General features: G+C 33.6%; 1 protein-coding gene across 1 annotated transcript; it reads right to left on the bottom strand.

Moving 5' to 3' along the window:
• Positions 1 to 13,602: 13,602 nt before the first annotated feature.
• LOC145043328 (Remorin family protein) lies at positions 13,603 to 16,911 on the bottom strand. The gene is made up of 7 exons (XM_078991957.1): positions 16,504 to 16,911; positions 16,201 to 16,333; positions 15,986 to 16,075; positions 15,216 to 15,878; positions 14,808 to 15,138; positions 14,564 to 14,645; positions 13,603 to 14,073 (listed from the first exon to the last, which is right to left on the bottom strand). Exons 1-7 carry the CDS (start codon positions 16,729 to 16,731, stop codon positions 13,861 to 13,863), a joined length of 1,740 nt encoding a protein of 579 aa, XP_078848083.1. The 5' UTR covers positions 16,732 to 16,911; the 3' UTR covers positions 13,603 to 13,860.
• Between the last annotated feature and the right edge of the window lie 2,450 nt (positions 16,912 to 19,361).

Here is a 19,361-nt window from a genome sequence, read left to right as displayed (position 1 = left end):
ATCGACGGATCGCATTGCATGTACCTCGGTTATTGAGGACTCCGTCGAGATTTTTCATTAGAAATCGTTATCTCTGCCGCGCGTAGACAAGATGGTTGAGCAAGCGCAAAGAAAGAAACTACTTCCACGAATGGGTTCGGGATCCGAATATCACCAGTTCGAGGGTTAGCGAAAGATGTCCAGAAGACTATCTCCTGAACTCGATACGGACACTTCAAGTCCGTAGTGATACCCTTCGGATAGGACCAACACACCCATAACTTTTATGAGCTAAAACAAGTAGGATACGTCTTTCTTACCTGGATCCGTTAGTCATTTCTCCATGTAATGACTTGCTTATCTACCCTTGTAGTAAGAAGGAACCCATGGGAAAACATCCCCTTCAGAGGAACTTTTAGCGATGTTCTCAAAGCACGAGTTTTGAAATTGAAGAGTCAAATTTCTAAGACCCACTATTAGTAGTGTGGGAAAATTTGAGTACTCTTTCGAATTGTCAAAAACTGTTGAGCATTTATCGAGACCAGAGACGCCGACAGTCATTTACCAAATTATAGGTCTTACCGACCTACCGCCTTAGTTCATTTAGAACTCCTCGCAAGCTACAGAAACTCGTACGACTTTGACCCAGCAAGGGGTGGCCTTTGACTGGGAAGTTATGCAAGAAAAGGAACTTTTGAGATTCCAAGTGAGTGACCAAGTTCTTTAGAATAACTCACTCTGAGAATGGCGTAATACGCTTCGTAAAGCGTAGAAAGCTAGATCCAAGTTAGACAGGACCTCCGGGATTCTTATCAGAATCGGTCCTGTGCCTCGCACAAACTAGACCTACTCCACGAACTCGGTAACATACTTTCTACTCTTCGCATCTCGATAATGAGACCATACCTTTCCGTTAGGACTCTTGCAAGTCAGCTCGTCGAGATCCTCGCCTTCGTATTAGAACCGTAGTGACCCTCGACCGAGAGGTCAAGCGGACGAAGCAACGCCGTCGCCAATTAGTGAAGGTTCGTTGGAATGCTAACCGAGAACCCGATTTCACTTAAGTGCGCTAGAACCAATCGATTAGGAAGTTTTCTCCTCACGACTCGATCATTCGTGCATACTTCCTTGCCTAAATTCTAATTTCGGGACGAAATTCCCTTTAACAGGGGGATGATGTGACAACCTGAAATTTTCCATTCCAATCAAACCATTTCAATCCAATAGAAGTAGAGCAGTTACAATGAAAATTCAGACTTAGAATATAAGTTTGGCAGTTTTAGAGTTTTACACCAAAAAGGGGTATTAGGAGAGTGGTTGCACTAGGATTTTGTGCAACACTGTAAATTCCATTACCCTAGATCATTAGAATCCATTCCGAGAATAGAAATATTTTCTGCCAAAAATCTCAGGACTATAAATAGAATTCCGAACCAAATTGGTTCATTAGTTGAATTCCATTTAGAGAAAAGCCCATTTCTCTTTCACGGATCTTCGGGTTTTCATCCCAGATTTTGAGCCTACTTCCCTAGATGTGTTTTAATACTTGTTATATGCTTAATAACATTATTTACATGTCCAAAACACAAGATCCGGGAGCTTACGACCCAAGAACGTTCTTGGGGTGTAAACTCCAAAACAAGGCCTAAAGGCCACCTAGTCCCATTTCCTTGTTAGACAACTAGTTAAGGACTTATTGTAGGATGTTTTGAGGCTAGAAACCATCCAAGAACATAAAGCTTTTGGAGTTTACAGCCCAAGAGTTTCTTGGACCGTAAACACCATTTTCAAGGGCATAAATGTGCCCTACTTTCCCCAAAGGCTTAGGCTTCATTTTATACATGTACACTAATGTGTTTAGAACCTAGGAAACATAAGAAAAGCACAATTATTGAAGAGTTTACGGCCAAGAATGGTTCTTGGGTCGTAAACTCCCATAAAGGGGTCAAAGGACACCTTAAACACTTCCTAAGGCCAAGGGACAATTTGGACAAGTACCTAGATGAGTTATGGACTAGCTAAAACATTTAGAACCCCATGTTTGAGGGAGTTTACGGCCCAAGATGTTCTATGGCCGTAAACTCCAAGAAATGGTACCAAATGGTGCCATAAATCCTGCTAAAGCCAAGTACAAAAGCCTAGAATTGTTCCTAGTTATTTTAGAGACTTGAAAGCACCATAATCACCCTCCCAAGGGAGTTTACGGTCGTAAACTCCAATGGAAAAGGGTCTTTGGGCCGTAAACTCCCCAAAGGAGTCAATATGGTGCCCAAACACTTGTAAAAGCCTTGAAACAATTCCCACTAAGGTTGTAGTAATTGAAAGGACCATCCCAAGCCTTGGTTGGGAGTTTACGGCCAGGAGCATACTCTCTTGGGCCGTAAAATCCAATGAATATGGTCTTTAGACCTTAAACTCACATTAGGGGCATTGCACTCCTTTGTTGCAACCCTTTAGCCTCCTAGCACTTGACCAAAAGTGTTATTCTCGCGCTTAAATGTTATTACTTGTATAATTAGTGTTATAATAACTAATTATTTATATACATATGTTTTCATATGTAATTAGGATCATTGTGTGTCTAAGTCTCCACTTGACACCAAGCACTTATCCGATCCTTCCGTACGATAACAGTCCGTTCAATTCCAGTCACTTACGGCAGGTGAGTTCATACCCCTTAACTAATGTTTTAAACTCTTTTTAAATGTTTTATGGGTGGGGGGATACAAGTAGAATCATGCTACTTATTATGTCAATCACATGTGATTAGTAAGTAGGATTATATTACTTATTACATCAATCACATGTGATTAATATACAGCATTCAAATGATTTGGCTACTCATTAGCCGTTTTACCAAACAGTTTCCTTCAAATGACTTTTTATAAACCTTTTATATGTTTTAAACTCCTTTTTTACACTGTACAGCTTACTCCGTACATTACCTTTCAAACTTATTTACAACTGTGTTTCAAACAAATGTTTCTTTATACTTAAACTGTTTTATTAAACTTATGCCTTCAAATCGTTTTATAGATTGACATCAAGTCGATCTTTTCTTAAAATAATACTTATATTTCAAATGTCTTACAAAACTTATTTATGCTTTTATATTATAAATTGCATGCCTCTATATGTATAGTTATATAAGAAATGTTTAAAAGACTTAGGAAGGCTATCCACCCTATTTCCTTTTCGCACCTTGAGATGTGGTCTGGTGGGATATTGGGTATTCGTCCGAAAGTCGTTTAAATATTAGTTATATATCATGTGTACATATATGGTCATAAAAGGTCCTTCCAGTTCATCCTATGCCCTTGGGTAGCAAGGGTATACATCCATGTCCATACTTACCAGATAGATTTCTAGTAAACTACCATATGAGTAGTTTAGGAAGACACTAGAACAATTACTAGAACGAGATATCATACAAATGAGTCAGTTCATTCATGAGTCAATACCTTCTAGAACATTACAGTACATTACTATACTTGCTCGATAGAGAGAACACACATTACAGCTAGCACTTTTACATAAGTACATATACATGATTACTTTTACATGATTACACTTACATGAGCACATTTACATAAGTACATATACATGTTTACCTTTACATGATTACACTTACATGAGCACATTTACATAAGTACATATACATCTTTACTTTTACATGATCATACTTATAAGAGCACTGTTACATAGATATATCAGGAGGAGTCCTATTACATTTTATATGTATCGACTCTGTTATCAAAACCCTCATTCTTACCTTTACTTTGTGATTTCAATCACATAATCGACGAGATAGATTGGATTTATTATCCTAGTACCCAAGGATACAGTTGTGGGATTGACCATTCCTAAAATCTCTGTTAGCTACAGAGGTAAAAGTACATCCACGGATGTCAACGGTTGGTACCATTACAGGTATACGATTAAGGGATTAAATATTCCTATACCCAGCTGTTAGCAACAGAGGTAAGAGTACGTCTACGGATGTCTTAAAGTTAACAATGATAGTTACCCTAGCACCAAAGGGTAATATTCAGGTTAGTTGTATTATTGTCTTTATTTTGTGACTCATTCACATGACCAATGAGGTGAATTATATGTAAGTATCTTAGTACCAAAGGATACAAATTCTTATAATGATAATAATAGTAACACAGTTGGGTCTTGGTAGAAGACTACAATCAAAACAGTTAGGTCTTGGTAGAAGACTACATTCAGAATAGTTAGGTTTTGGTAGAAGATTACATTGAGAACAGTCAAGTCTTGGTAGAAGACTCCTTTTGTTACTAATAGGAATCATAGGGATTTCTAGGGTTTTTCAAACATTTACAGTTGTTCTACAAACATTTTTATACTTATACGAGCTTTCTTTCAAAACAATGTCAAGTCTTAAAAATTATAAGTTTTACAAATTAAGACACATTAATACTTATGATCTCACCAGCTTCAAAGCTGATACTCGCTTTCAAAATTACTTGTATCCTCAGGTCATCATAGACAGGTACCGATGCAAGGAGAAAGGAAGATGGTGCTTGTTCAAGACTTATCTTTCATTTTGATTTATGCTTTAGTGTTTATCAAAATTTGACAGAACACATTTGTATAATAATTATATTATTAATGCAATGGATGATGTTGTTGCTTGTTTACTACTTTACATTGTTGATGATATTATACATGACGTCCTCCACCCCAGAACGTTTCTGCCGTTCCTTGTTTTGGGGTGTGACACTCCACCTTCAACAATCGGTCATCACTGCCTATTCAAGTTCCACCACCCACTGTTGTTGAAGACGGGAAGACAAGGACCTGACGTTGTGTGTAGCTTGGGAAAAGCCACTGAGATCGGTCGAATGATGCTGCACCGATTGGAGATCGAAGATGTTATCGCCGTCATGTTGCCGCTATCATTCTTCTGTCGTCGTCTCTTCGTCGGCTTTGCGTCCAGCTCAGTTGTCGCCGTCGTTTCCCATCCCCGTCGAAGCCAAGGAGGTCGTCGGGCAATAGACACCTGTTGCTCCTGTAACCCACCAAGGAATCACGTTCCCACCGCCCCTACGACCACCCTCCGATTCTCGTTCAACGTCATTGCCACCGTTGGCAGTGGTTGTGTTCTTGTGTGTGTGTGTGTGTGTTTGTGAGATAGTTTCAGCCGGTTGTGTGGGTCATTTCACGTATAGGAGTGTGTTTTAGATTGTGTTTGCACGTGTGGATGCTCGATTGGGAATTAAGAGAACCGCCGCTACCACATCACAGTGGCGGCTATCACCGCAATCCGTCACTGATAAAGTCGTTATTACCATGTGCCGCCATGTGTGTGTGTTTTGGTGCGTTTGTGTTCATTTCTACAGTAAGAGGGTGTTGTGTGGGAGTTTAGTTGGCTAGAAAACCCACCACTACCACCGTGAGGTGGTGGCTGCCACCACTTACAACAGCCGTGAAGTGGTGGCTGCCACCACTTACCACTACCGGCCACCACAAGGGTGATTGTGTGTGTGTATGTTATTATTAGTGTGTGTGTGTGTTATCGAGTTATACATTGTAATGGTGCCAATATAATAATAGAAATCTCAAACCACCACCATAGGGTGGTGGCTGCCGCCTCCTGCTGGCACCGATCACCATGTCGGGTGGCGGTGTGCTTGCCTCGTTTAGTTTGATTAGTTTGGGGTGCTTGAAACCCTAATGGGCCTTGTAGGCCCTAATGGACCCAATGAAGCTTAAGGGACCTAAAAGCCCAAGCATGTGACTAATGGGCTTAATGATATTCTAGTTGGCCTAATAGGCCTAATAAAGCCCTAATTGACCTAAAGGCCCAACAAGTTAATAAATGGGCTAGTATTTTGGTTAGGACCCCTAATTAGGGTTTGGAAAACCCTAATGCCAATAAAACCCTAATTTTGAGAATTTATCGGGACACACACGAGAATTATTTAATAACTTGAAATGTTAAATAATAATCATTGGCAGAAACTAATCTAAGCAATATTGGACTTAACGGATTAAGTCCTTAGTGGGTTAAGTTATTAATGGGTTAAGTGAGAAACACTTAACCCTAATCGTCATTTTATGTGAAACCCTAATTTCACTTGGGCCTTGAGTTGGGCCTTTCCATTGGGCTTTGGTAATTGGATTATTAATGGGCCATCCAAGAATAATCTTATGGACTAGAATATGTTGATAGGCTTAGGGTAAGACCCATATAAGGGTTTGGGCCTAATTTGGAAAATCGGGCCATACATGGGCCATAGTTTGGGCCTTTGTGATTATGAGATATTAGGCCATTAAAAATACCAAATGATGGACTGGAATTTTGGTTGGGCCTTAGAATGTAACCATGCAAAGGTTTGGGCCCAATTTGGAAAATTGGGCCATAAGTTGGGCTTTGGCCCATTACTTGGCTTTTAGGCTTTTGGAGTGTGATTTGGACCTTAGGCTTGGAACCCAATTATTAATTAGGTATTTTTTAATGTTGATAGTTGGGAATCTATCATCCAGCAGCTAGAGTTTTATCCGTGGGATTTCAACAGTGCCAAGTGAGTCTCCTTACCATACCAATGTGTCTAAAGCACCAAGACCAGCCAATTATATGATATGTGGTACACTAGTTGTGGTGATATGTGGTATGCTAGTTGGTTATATGTTATGTGCTATGTTATTTGTTTATGTGATATTTGCATGAAAGACCATGGGGGGAGCCCATGACACTTGGATGTAAGACCATGTAGGGGAGCCCATAACTTTTCAGATACAGACCATGGGGGGAACCCATGGCATATGGATGTAAGACCATGTGGGGGAGCCCATGGCTTTCCTATTAAAGACCATGGGGGAGCCCATGGCACCGGATGTAAGACCATGTGGAGAGCCGATGGCTTTCCTATTAAAGACTATAGGGGAGCCCATGGCACTTAGGTGTAAGACCATATGGGTAGCCAATGGCATCCTAGAGTAAGACCTTGGGGGGAGCCCACAACATCCGTATATCTTTATATGCATGACTATGTGATTGATATGGTTATGTGATTGATATGGTTATCTGGTTGATATGGTTATCTGATTGATATGGTTTATGTAGCTGTTATAACTAATGTGGATTATGTGGTTATGAGGATTGTGTGGGGTATGCTCTGGGGAAGTCACTAATCTTTGTGCTTACGGTTTACATTTTTGGTTTAAGGTACTTCATTTTCAAAGGAAAAGAGTCGGCTCGATCGCAGCGCATCATACTACGTTTTCCGCACATGAGATCTTTGGGATTACACTCTGATATTATTTTATGATGACATGCTTGATTATTGACACCCTGGTTTGACATGAGATATTATTATGGCTGTTTTATATTGATGGTTTTATGTAATAACTTAAATAAAACGAAATTTTTGGTATTGAATTTTGGGTCGTTACATTAAGACTATGTTTTGAGCATCATAGCTAGCTGATAAGCTAGTTTATTTTACAATCTTTTTTAAGTTGTCATGTTTGGCAAGAAAAAAGTAGCTTATAAGCTAGCGTTTAAAAAAAGTTACTTAAAAAAGTTTTTTAAAAATTTTACAAATATATCCCTTAATTAAGTAAGAAAACATATTTTTTAAATGCCCTTTTATATCATTATATAAATTTTAGATAGCTTATAAGCCAGTGACGGATGCAGAATCAAAGTAAAAGAGTACCTCCGACAAGTAATAGGGTAGCCCTGATATGTCATTGCTTATTGGGGATACCCAATTACTTGTTGGGGATATTCTTTTACTTTGGCTTTGGCTTCGCTACTGAAGTATAACCTATCTGAAATTTATATAATGACATAAAAGGGCATTTAAAAAATATGTTTTCTTAATTAATTAAGTGGTATATTTGAAAAAAAAAAAAAAAAACTATTCTAAATAGCTTTTTAAAACGCTAACTTATAAGCTACTTTTTGACTTGTTAAACATAACAACTTAAAAAAGATCGAAAAATAAATTAGCTTATTTGCTAGTTGTGGCGAGCCAAGCAAAGCCTTAATCATTAAGACTTGATTGATATTAGTTTTTCTTTTCATTTCTTCTTTATTTTTTTTTTTTTGTAAAAATGAGAAAAAAAAACAGTTATGTAATCTTTCAATTGAAACCGTAGTTGTGGCGAATGAACGACTAAAATGAGAATATGAAATGATGAATTCATCTAACTAGATACAAATATAAATTACAAAAGAGTTAGATGAAATGGTAAAAATATTAAAAATAAGGACCTAATGTGGACAAAATTAAAATCTTATTACCCCTATTTAAAGAGTGATAACAACCATGTTGGTGTAATATATACAAAAAAAATACCTTAACAACCTAATGTAGACAAAATTAAAACATCATTATCTTTTTTAAACCGTTATAACAACCATGTTAGTGTAATTAAAAAAAATTTTAAAAAAAACCCTAATGTAGACAAAGTTAAAACATTATTACCGATCATTAACCCTAATTGATCTCTTGCCCGAAGGTGCCAAAAAATTTGAAAGTTTGCACAAATAAATAATCCATCTACAAAAACCCTTATAACTTCATAAATATTAAGCCTATTGTTTTTTCTACCTACAAACATGTCTACTCCTTTACTTGAAAATATATTGTATCAAATACTGTCTACGCTGTGTAAACAAATTGAGGTTAGTTTGGTTCAATGGATCTCTTTATTATCACCTCCATTTTAGTGAAAATTTGGATTATGGCTATGATAAAACCCAATAGAAGGCTCAAAACCCATATCAACATAATAATTAGAGAGCGTAGAAGAGTATGAATTATTAACGAGGTAAAGTTTGATACCTAAATTTATAATTAGTGATAATTAGAAAGAAAAGTAGGAAGATATATAATTTTTCATAAATTATTATTAGTATTTTTCATGGTTGTAAAAATTGCTCGATGTTAGCTAGTCGGTAGACTGGGGTCAAGAGATTAATCAGCTAGGCAGAGATTAATCGGGGGATTAATCGGGGACCATTAATTGCTAATTTGTTAGATTTTAAAAATTTTAATATGACTAATATCACATAAAACTTCATAAATACCACTAATATCATAACAAAATAGGTTAATATGATAAATACAACACTAATCATACCTCAAATAGTTTCTATTGAGATATAACCTCTTCAAAGTGTTAAAATGTAATCGGACTCTACTGTTTCAGTCATTTTGTATGCATGGATTAATCGCTAGGCGCTCTCTAATCGGTCAAGTAGCGCCTAGGGATTAATCAGAGATTAATCGGGACCTAATCGAGATTTTTACAACACTGGTATTTTTAAGTAAAATGAAACATAGACAATCTGGTTATTGTCCTACAGTTGTTTACCGTGATCTGTGGAAATATTTTTACATTTAATATACATATATATATATATATATATATATATATATATATATATATATATATATATATATATATATATATATATATATATATATATATATAGAGAGAGAGAGAGAGAGAGAGAGAGAGAGAGAGGGGGGGGGGGGGGGGGGCAAGTTCAATTGAGAAAATAAAAGGTTTTGAGAATTAAATAATCATTCTCAACCAATCATTTTTATATATGTAAAATACATTTAGATTAAGTCATTAAGGATACGCTGTTCTTCTGAATTGTTCATCTTTTCTTTGTTAACACCATCTGTTATTCATTCATCTAGATCGTTCCTCTGTTCTTCATCAACATCATATGTTATCTATCAACATCATTTGTTCTCCATCAACGTCATCTATTCTTCATAAAAAAAAAACATCAATGTTACTTGTTCATCATAAAAAAAACATCGACACTTCATAAAAACATCAGCTCTTAATAAAAAAATCTTCGTTATTTCATCAAAATCTTGTGATTCATCATAAAAAAACATTTATGCGTACTATTAAGTGTAAATCATGATTTAATCTTGTACAAATTCGTTGATGTCAAAGCAAAATCGTTAAACATAATCCGTATTGATCGATATCACATCATTTAGCGATCACCAATCATCGAAACTTCATCAATTGAACATTCACCAATATCAAACAACAGATAGTAATCGAAAGTGCATCAACATAACCATATATTTGAAGATTTTTTTTAAAATCGCTTTTCATGTTTGAAAAACTTCGTTTTATATACATTTTTTCAAAAATTTTAATCTAAACCTACTGATTATTGATTAGTTTTGATAGGATTTTATTTGTGTTATAATTATTAGCTTCAATTGTTAATTTTTTACCATTATTATAGAAGTTAATTTATTTGCACGTCATTTGTTCGATAAAATGCATAAACTAAATATATCATGTAATATTCACAAGTAAATAGGTCTATACACGGGAATCAATGTATGTCTTTTAAAAACACAGAGCAACTATGTAATTCATATGTGAATAACATATAAAAATTATTTCCACATGCGAATACATGTAATATTCACAAATGAATAAATGTAATATTCATAAATGATAACGTATTTTTCCGGAAAAAAATACGTCTTTTTGAGGTTCTAAGCAAGTTTGTAATTCATATGTGAATAAGATATAAGAATTATATCCACATGTAAACATATGTAATATTCACAAATGAATATATATGTAATAATCAAATGTGAATATTTATGTATTATTTACAAATAAATAAAATTATCAATAAAACCGAGAACTACAATATATATATAATTAAAGATTAAAAAGTATTTGATAAGAATAATATATATATATATATATATATATATATATATATATATATATATATATATATATTCACATACAACTAATCTTTTAGGTTAATAAAATAATCATATAAGCATTTTTTTTATTAATGTTATATTCATTTGTGAATAAATGATAACTATTTTTTTCGGAAAAATTATAAAAATAGAAAAACATCATTTTGAGGCCCTAACAGTCCTGAATGGCCGAAAAACATTGTACATCACGGCGACGTTGTGAGTTTTGTAAATCGCACAATTTACATCGAATATTCGAATTTCGTTATTTTGATGATGTCACTAAATTTTCATTCCTAACCACTTGGGTTGTGGTGACTTGGTAAGGCATGTGGAAGATATGGTGGATAACCTATTGACCCATGTTCAAATCCTGGCACCACTCAGCCCTTATGGCCATGGAGGTTCGCCTGCAGTGACTCCAGGGCATGAGGCAAAGCTTTATCTTTGCAGCGGGGGATTAGTCGGTGCGCGAAAGCTGGCCTGGAAACCCTCGTTAGGGAAGTTCCCTTTCCAAAAAAAAAATTCCATTCCTAGTAGTGATGATATCATCATGTCATGTTATTTATTCATATATGAATAAAGTTTAGAAATCATTACGACATATTTACTGATAATGTTACTAACTTCAATCCCACTAGTAAAAATATAATTATAATATGTTATTTTTATTTATGTGAATAAACTATACACGATGATTTATTTATTTTGTGCATATAACCTTTATATATAAAAATAAATAATACACTATAAGAATTGATTTGTGAATAAATTTTTTTTTGTGTGTGTATTGTAACAATATTATTTTATATATAAATTCAACATTATACTAAGACAAATAACATTGTTTTAGTTAATGAATATCATTCGCATTTGAATTTAACATGATCAAAATGAACAATATATTAACTTGTATAACATTTACATATGAATATAAAAATATATTGTCTTCGTCAATAATATCTTCTTAATTACGTCAACCACTAGGATATGAATCAACCATTGATTGAAATGTTATTCATTTATTGAGTTATAACCATACCTGAAAAAGCATGTGAATACACATCAAAAATGTTTAAAATATATTGTTAGTTCATAATAATAGCGATTTAGAAGTATATTCACATATGAATATTATATAGTATCTTCATATATGAATATTACACAGTATATTCACATATGAATATTACAAGGTGTATTGACAAATATATATATATATATATATATATATATATATATATATATATATATATATATATATATATATAACTTTTATATGTTATCATACAGAGTTACATATTTGTTTTGTGTTTTAATAATCATATATTGATTCAGGTGCGAAAACATATTCATATGTGAATATAACATGGTAATTTAGTTATACATTTCATCAAACAGTTGGAGTGCATACAAGTTAGTTTTTTTTAAAATGCTAAAAACATGATACTTTAACCATTTAAAACTTACAAAATAGTATATTGATATAGAATTATATGAAAATTTTCAAAAAAAAAAAATGATTTGATGTTTTTCTAACCTTAATTTCGAAGTTTCGTTTGATGATCGATGTTAAATGAATGATATGAAATTGAACCATTGTTGATTATCGATGATGATGATCTAGTGATGTTGGGAGTATAAAATCGTAGGTGTTGAAGATATGCTTGTATTCAAACAGAATTGAATGTTGGATAGAAAGAACCAAAAACGAATTTTTGTTGTCTACTGTTGAATGATGTTGATAAACGTGTTATTGACGAAGATCGATGATTGATTAACACTGGATTGATGTTGATCAAGGATTTAATTGAAGAAATATGGATGATCGTTGAAGGTTGGAGAAGAAATGTGGATGATGAACGATCGATTAGTAATGAATTTGAATTGTTATCTAATTATCCACAGTTATGTCTCTGTGATTTTGAAAGATATTTTATCATATTTACAAGTTTGACACCGTGTATTTTATGTTAAGATTTTAATTAAATGATTGGTTAAGAATGATTCTTACATTCTCAATCTTTTTTTTTCTCAATTGAACCCATATATATATATATATATATATATATATATATATATATATATATATATATATAAAGTGACAGGAATCTCGTATAGAATTCATTCATTTGCATGTGGTTTTTACATAATTCATATCTTCCAGCCGGTTATTGCTAATTTCGTAGGTGTTTTGGTTCTTTTTGAGGGAATTGAAATTGGAAATGGAAGAATAATCTATCATGAATTTGAATCTAATTCTATATACTGTTTGATTAGTAGAAAATGAAATTGAAATTAATTTTAGATTATATTTGATTGTCGAGAAATAGAATCATAATCCATGTAAAATAACATAATTGCTCTTTTTATGTGTCTTATTTAGTTTTACTTTGTTTTCTATCAAATATGTAAAGATATATTATATAAAACTATAAAAAATAGTAAATTTTCATTTTATAAATTGAGCATTCATATAGGTGGCAATGAATTGAGTATTCATGTCGGTGGCGGTGAACTGAGCATTCATGTTGGTAGTGGTAGGTGGTGCTGACAGTGATGATGGTAGTGGCAGTGATGGTGGATGGTGATGGTTTGTGGTAGTGACGGCAGTGGCAGTACATGGGTGTGGCAGTGGTGGTAGCAATGGCAGGTAGTGGTGGTGGGTGTGGCAGTAGATGGGTGGTGGCAATAGCAGAGGTAGGTGGTTGGTGGAGATAGCAGTGGTAATCGGCTGGCAGTGTGGTTGAAGAATGGAGTTACACATGAGGGTAAGATTATTAGTTGATCCACAATTGGCCTATCATATGGGTTGCTCAGATAGTAAAATTTACCATTTTTTTATAATACAAAATAAAATTCTACACAAACTATGAGACAACACTTAAACCCAATTTGTAACTATCATTCACGTAGAAGGGAATCAATACCTTAACATATCTCTATTTCAAAAAAAAGAAACTGAAATAGAACATTACATTAAAATACAATTTCATAAAACGAATGATAAAAAAAAAAAATTCTACTTTCACTTGTAGGAATATGAATGAGATATGAGAGATACATAAATGATAATGAAAAATTAGCACATACATAGAGAGCAAACAGGAATTACCTATAAGGCATCCACAAATAGGTTGTGTTAAAATGCATGGCAAGTAAAGCAGCCACTTAAGGAACCTATTTGTGGAGTCCTGATAAGTGAGATGGCCTTATGTGAAGAAGAAGAAGTTGAAGATCGAGGAACTTGATTTGATAAAACCGACCCTCTCATTTCTTGTGCCTTTTTTTGAGCTGATCGTAGTTTGTTCATAATCTTATCCATGGAAGACGATCGCTTTTTTTCCAATTTCATCTGTGAATCACATAACCAAAATCAGATAACAAACATAACACGACAGACTCTCAGTCAGATAAACAGGACATGACATGACATAACATGACATGACAGGACATGACAGACTATGTCAGTGTCTGGCATACATTTGTTGCAAGACCAGGACGAATGTGACAAACAAAAATTGCAATTGTTGTCCTATTCAAAAAGGTGAGACATGGACTCGGTCTCAATCTCTCGCCTATGCAAAAGACGTAAACGCCCTCCTTATCGTCATAATTTAAAAATAGCCCTAGAAAGTCTGTCTAGTTCCAGTTTCATCACGGAACTCTCATTCTGTATGACGAACGCATTTGTCATACAGTATGGGAGTGTAATGGACTGGGTGAACTTTCTAGGGATATTTTCAATGATGCGGATAAGGAAGGTATTTACATCTTTTGCACAGGCGAAAGAGATCAAGAGCTAGTACATGTACTATAAAATATTAAAAAGGTGAAAAATAGACCTCAAGTTTGCGTATCGATGCCTCTGCTTTTGCCTTCTGGAGATTCTCCCAAGCAGTAATTTTAGCTTCCTCCCTTTTAACCCTGGAAAAGAGAATTAATAAGAATGTGTAACATACCTGTACTTTAAATTTTTGTTTTTATATTAGCACATTGTGCTTTAGAATATCTACCAAAATACAGCATTGTATTTTCAGTTTTTATTTTTTCTTAAACAAAAAAGAGAATTGAAGAGAGTTGACATACTTTGAAAGGCTTTTAGTCATCTCTGAAACTTCCCAATCTGCAGACCGAACCTCCAACGCTTTTCTTTTCCAGTCATCCACTATGTCTGACCCTGCCCGCTTGCCCGGAATCCTAGTTCTAGTTTTCTTTGACCATCTTGACAAACTGACCTGATCATCCACCTGTACATCTCTCACATCTGCTTTAGAGGTTCGGATCTGCTGCATCTCATCCACAGTAACAGAATTGGAAACAGAGACAGAGTTTCTCATTCTAGGAGACGAGTATTGACTTCCCTCAGGGCTCATTTGTGTTGCCATATCTCTCCTTGAAACATCACCAGTTTTTCCATCTGTAAACAACTCATAATTTAAAAACCAAAAACCCAAACTCCATTACCAAATTCTTAATGAAATAGAAATAGCTAACCTTGAGTTATACGCAACAATGATTGACTCAATGATTCAGAGCAACCATGGACACTGACTGATCTTGCCATACATGGCTCAGTCAATGAAGGGAAGTTTCCACTACTCTCATTTCGATTAACATTGTTACTAGAATTTATTCTACTTGAAAATGGAGATCCATTGAGCAAATTTAAACTTCCTATATTCCCTCCATCGAATGTATGTACAGCAGGGGAATACATGGAGTAGAATGAAGATCCATGTGGCCCAAGTGGACCACTCTTTGACTTTTGTCTTCTTTGTGGCTGTTGAATTGATTGTTTTAAAGCGGTTTCTCCTCCAACTGGACTACATATCCACCTTTCAGCATCTTCCCATTTGGAAGGAAGTGTTCTTCCACTATTGTAAGACATCAATCCAGAACTCACTTGTCTTCTGTTAGTGTTTGTAGGTAAAGGCACACGTTCTGAACTCCATCCTTTCATGTTTGGAGGTCGATAATTTGGGGTTACAGGACTTGGGAATAAGCTTGTTCTTCGACTTGAAACAGAGGTTTTCATGGCAAGTCTTGGAGAAGATGTGGTTACATTTATCACTTGATTGTTGAGATCTAGAGATGTTGGTCTTTTTCTATCAGACTTCCTTGATAGAATTTCAGATCTTGACTTTCGTGTTTGGCAATCTGTAAAAGAGGAAAATGACAACCCGACTTTCTGATTAGTTCACCATGTAGCTATTGATTACAACTTAAAAGTCATGTTAAGATGCAAAGTTTTATTAGGATAATACCTTTTAGAGCTTGAGAGAAGGAGCTTCTTGCTGAATCTAGAGTTTGATGCTTCTCACCATGTGTTTCGACATCAGTGTAATCTATTATAGCTGCATGTAGAATAGAAAAAAAGGAAAGTTGCCTCTATGATTTGCTTTCGTTAAAGGAAACTCTTCAAAATTCAATTTGCTTAAATTATTGAAACATGGCCATGAGAATGTTTATTGTATTATACCTTTTGCTTTTTCGGCTTTTTTGCTTACTGGATGCTGACCTCCGCTCCTAACTACTGTAGAATTATTGTTTGGATCTGGATCTGGACCCCTTGCGGAGGAGGAGGAATCACGGAAACCACGTCCCGACAAATGCTGTGCCACAAATCAAAAGACATTTTAAACGCTTCGAACCAGACGAATTTGAGGTTTAATCATCCCTAGATTTGTTGATCCAACAAGGAACACAACTCACACTAATTAAAAATACTGTACATTACAATAGCACACATTATATTTAGTGTAATCTGTAATGTGATAATTACCAGAGACATTTCGGAGACGATGGAATCTCGATCAAGAGCATCTGAAGCAGAAGAACATCGCTCAACGCTAGCTGAAGCGGAAGAAGAAAAGAGGCTGAAATTGGAGAATATGACGGAGTCGGGACTACCACCACCACCACCACCACCAGCACTACCTCCGCCGTAGCTCGATCTCGACTGGCTACTGGTAATGCTGATTTTGTGATCTTGAAATCTTAGGTCCTGCATTGTTAATGGCGGAAATTACAGCTTCAATCGTGGTTACAGTGAATCATGATAGTGCGATTACGGAGAAAATGGCGGGCATCTGGGAGGGGAAATTAGAGAGAGAAAGAGCAAAAGACAAGTGGTGTCACGAGGCCCATGATGGTGTTTTGTTGAACTTCAAGAGACTGACACACAATAATTTCTTTTCTTCTTCACTATTTATATTTCTGTTTTGACCCGAAATCTGACTAAATTTTGATAAAGACACCTAAAGCAATCTCAATAGTTTTTATTTTCAATTTTTGTGCACCTACCTAAAAAACAAGGATAATCATATTTAGAGAAGTAAAAAAGTACTATCATTAATCGATAAAGTTGTAGCTTGCTAAGTACTACAAAATACAAATAGTCCTTGGTATTTAAATAGTATTTTCGAAACTTTTCCCACCTACTTTATACCAAAATTTATTTTGAACATTCTTTAAATATCACTAGTTCGCAAACCTAAAATAAAATGAAATATAAAAAAGAATATATATATATATATATATATATATATATATATATATATATATATATATATATATATATATATATATATATATATATGGGAAAAGTGAATATACCCTTAAGGGTATATAAGCTTAGGTACCTAAACTCATCATATTACGTCGTTTTGTATCATATATATACATTTTAATTATCTAATGTTCTTATAATTCAACTTCTAAGTTGATATCATTCAAAGATTTTTATAAATTTCACATTTATTTTCCTCATACATAATTTTCATTTTCAACTATAATATATATAGTCTAATTGATGTTCGTCAAAAAGATGTGATGTAAGAGGTAGATAATAATGAAATTTTGAAAATCTTGAAAGTAAATCAAGTTAAGGATTGAAGTTGAAGAACATTATACTAAATATATCAAACAAAATGACGTAATATGGTGAGTTTGGTACCTAAGCTTATATACCCTTAAGGGTATATATATATATATATATATATATATATATATATATATATATATATATATATATATATATATATATATATATATATATATATATATATATATATATATATATATACACACTAGGTGTAAAATTTTGAAATAAAGAGTATTATATGGCTTTCAAATTTTAAAAATTGAAAAAACCCATAAATTGATATGTGGATATTATTTATTTAAAAATATAACAAAATGACAAGTGTCAGAACTCATAAGAGATTGAAATGTATCAGATTTGATCTTCATTTATAATAATAATAACAATAATAATAATAATAATAATAATAATAATAATATATAGTAGTTCAAATAAAAAAAATAGTGTGAGAACATAAAAACACTATATTTATATTATTATTCTGCAATAAATTTTGTATCAACAGCTTTATGTCGTTATTCAGCAATGAATAAATGAATTGTTGCAAGTTAAAACAAAAATTATATATATATATATATATATATATATATATATATATATATATATATATATATATATATATATATAACAATAAATTTTAGTGCATTAAATAGAATAAAATAATAAATTCCGATAGAATGTGATATACATTCAAATCAAATATAAATATATATATATAACAATAAATTTTAGTGCATTAAATAGAATAAAATAATAAATTCCGATAGAATGTGATATACATTCAAATCAAATATAACTATAATTTCTACAAACCAACATCAACAGTCATACCTAAACATGCAATGTAATTTATTCTGAAAGAATATAATATTTCATTATTTAGGATGTCATTCTATAAGAATCGAGACCAATAACAAGAATGGATATCAATTCTTTTATGATAGAATTGGTTACGGGATTCCATTATGTGGTACTTAAGTTGACTTGGAATTTAAGATTTTATTCTAGCAAAATTAAAATTCGATATTTCATTCTAACATAATGTTATAAGGTACATATGTACCCTGTTTTGCAGGAACTTCTTCAACACATATCTGACTTGATCAGATAAATTTAAACATAATTCCAGCCATATGGTAAGCTTTCCTAATTAGGCCCTCATAATCAAAACTACATGAACAACAACATAATAAAAAAATATGAAGTCAATGGAAATGGACAAAAAATTTCATCTGGCCATTTTAGTGAACAGTTGGCGGGAAAGGATTGCTACACAAAGAATGAAAGAAAAAAAAAACTGGAAATACAAATAATCTATCAGAATAAGAAAAATGTATGGGATGTAATCGATGCTCTTGCAAAATTGATAAGTGAGATGAAGCTTACATGTAATCGATGCTCTTGCAAAATTCATGGATTCCATTACAGAAAATAGAAAAACCTTCGCATACGGATTCAAATCTATGAACACTCGAAAGGTGCACATGAATATCAAACGTTGATGTCGGTGACACGATAGGAATTCCGATTGGAGAGGAAGATGATGGTGGATATGTGAATAGTGAAGAATGACAGCAACAACAAAGAATAAGAGCACAGTAGCGGTGGTTTTTTGGAGTGAAAAGGGTTTGAGGATTTTGGAGGTTTCTGAGTACTCGGTTAGAATTTGCTGATGGAAGAAGATATGAATTGAGTGAGTGAGTGTTTGGAATTGTTAAGAATTGAAAAAATTAAAAGATGGAGGTCGGTGAAGAGAG

The sequence above is a fragment of the Lactuca saligna genome, chromosome 4 (genome assembly GCF_052625555.1).
Source record: "Lactuca saligna cultivar CGN05327 chromosome 4, ASM5262555v1, whole genome shotgun sequence".
NCBI classification, from domain to species: Eukaryota; Viridiplantae; Streptophyta; class Magnoliopsida; order Asterales; family Asteraceae; genus Lactuca; species Lactuca saligna.
Note: the sequence above shows the minus strand (reverse complement) of the source record. Positions and strands in the feature narration are given on the sequence as shown.

Bases quoted from the DNA above. Each gene is read 5' to 3' on its own strand.
- LOC145043328 (XM_078991957.1), bottom strand. From the start codon at position 16,731: ATGCAGGACCTAAGATTTCAAGATCACAAAATCAGCATTACCAGTAGC. The intron at 14,646-14,807 runs GTATGTCAACTC...TCTCTTTTCCAG, and splicing joins ATGACTAAAAGCCTTTCAAA to GGTTAAAAGGGAGGAAGCTA. The intron at 14,074-14,563 runs GTCTATTTTTCA...TGTGATTCACAG, and splicing joins CATCGATACGCAAACTTGAG to ATGAAATTGGAAAAAAAGCG.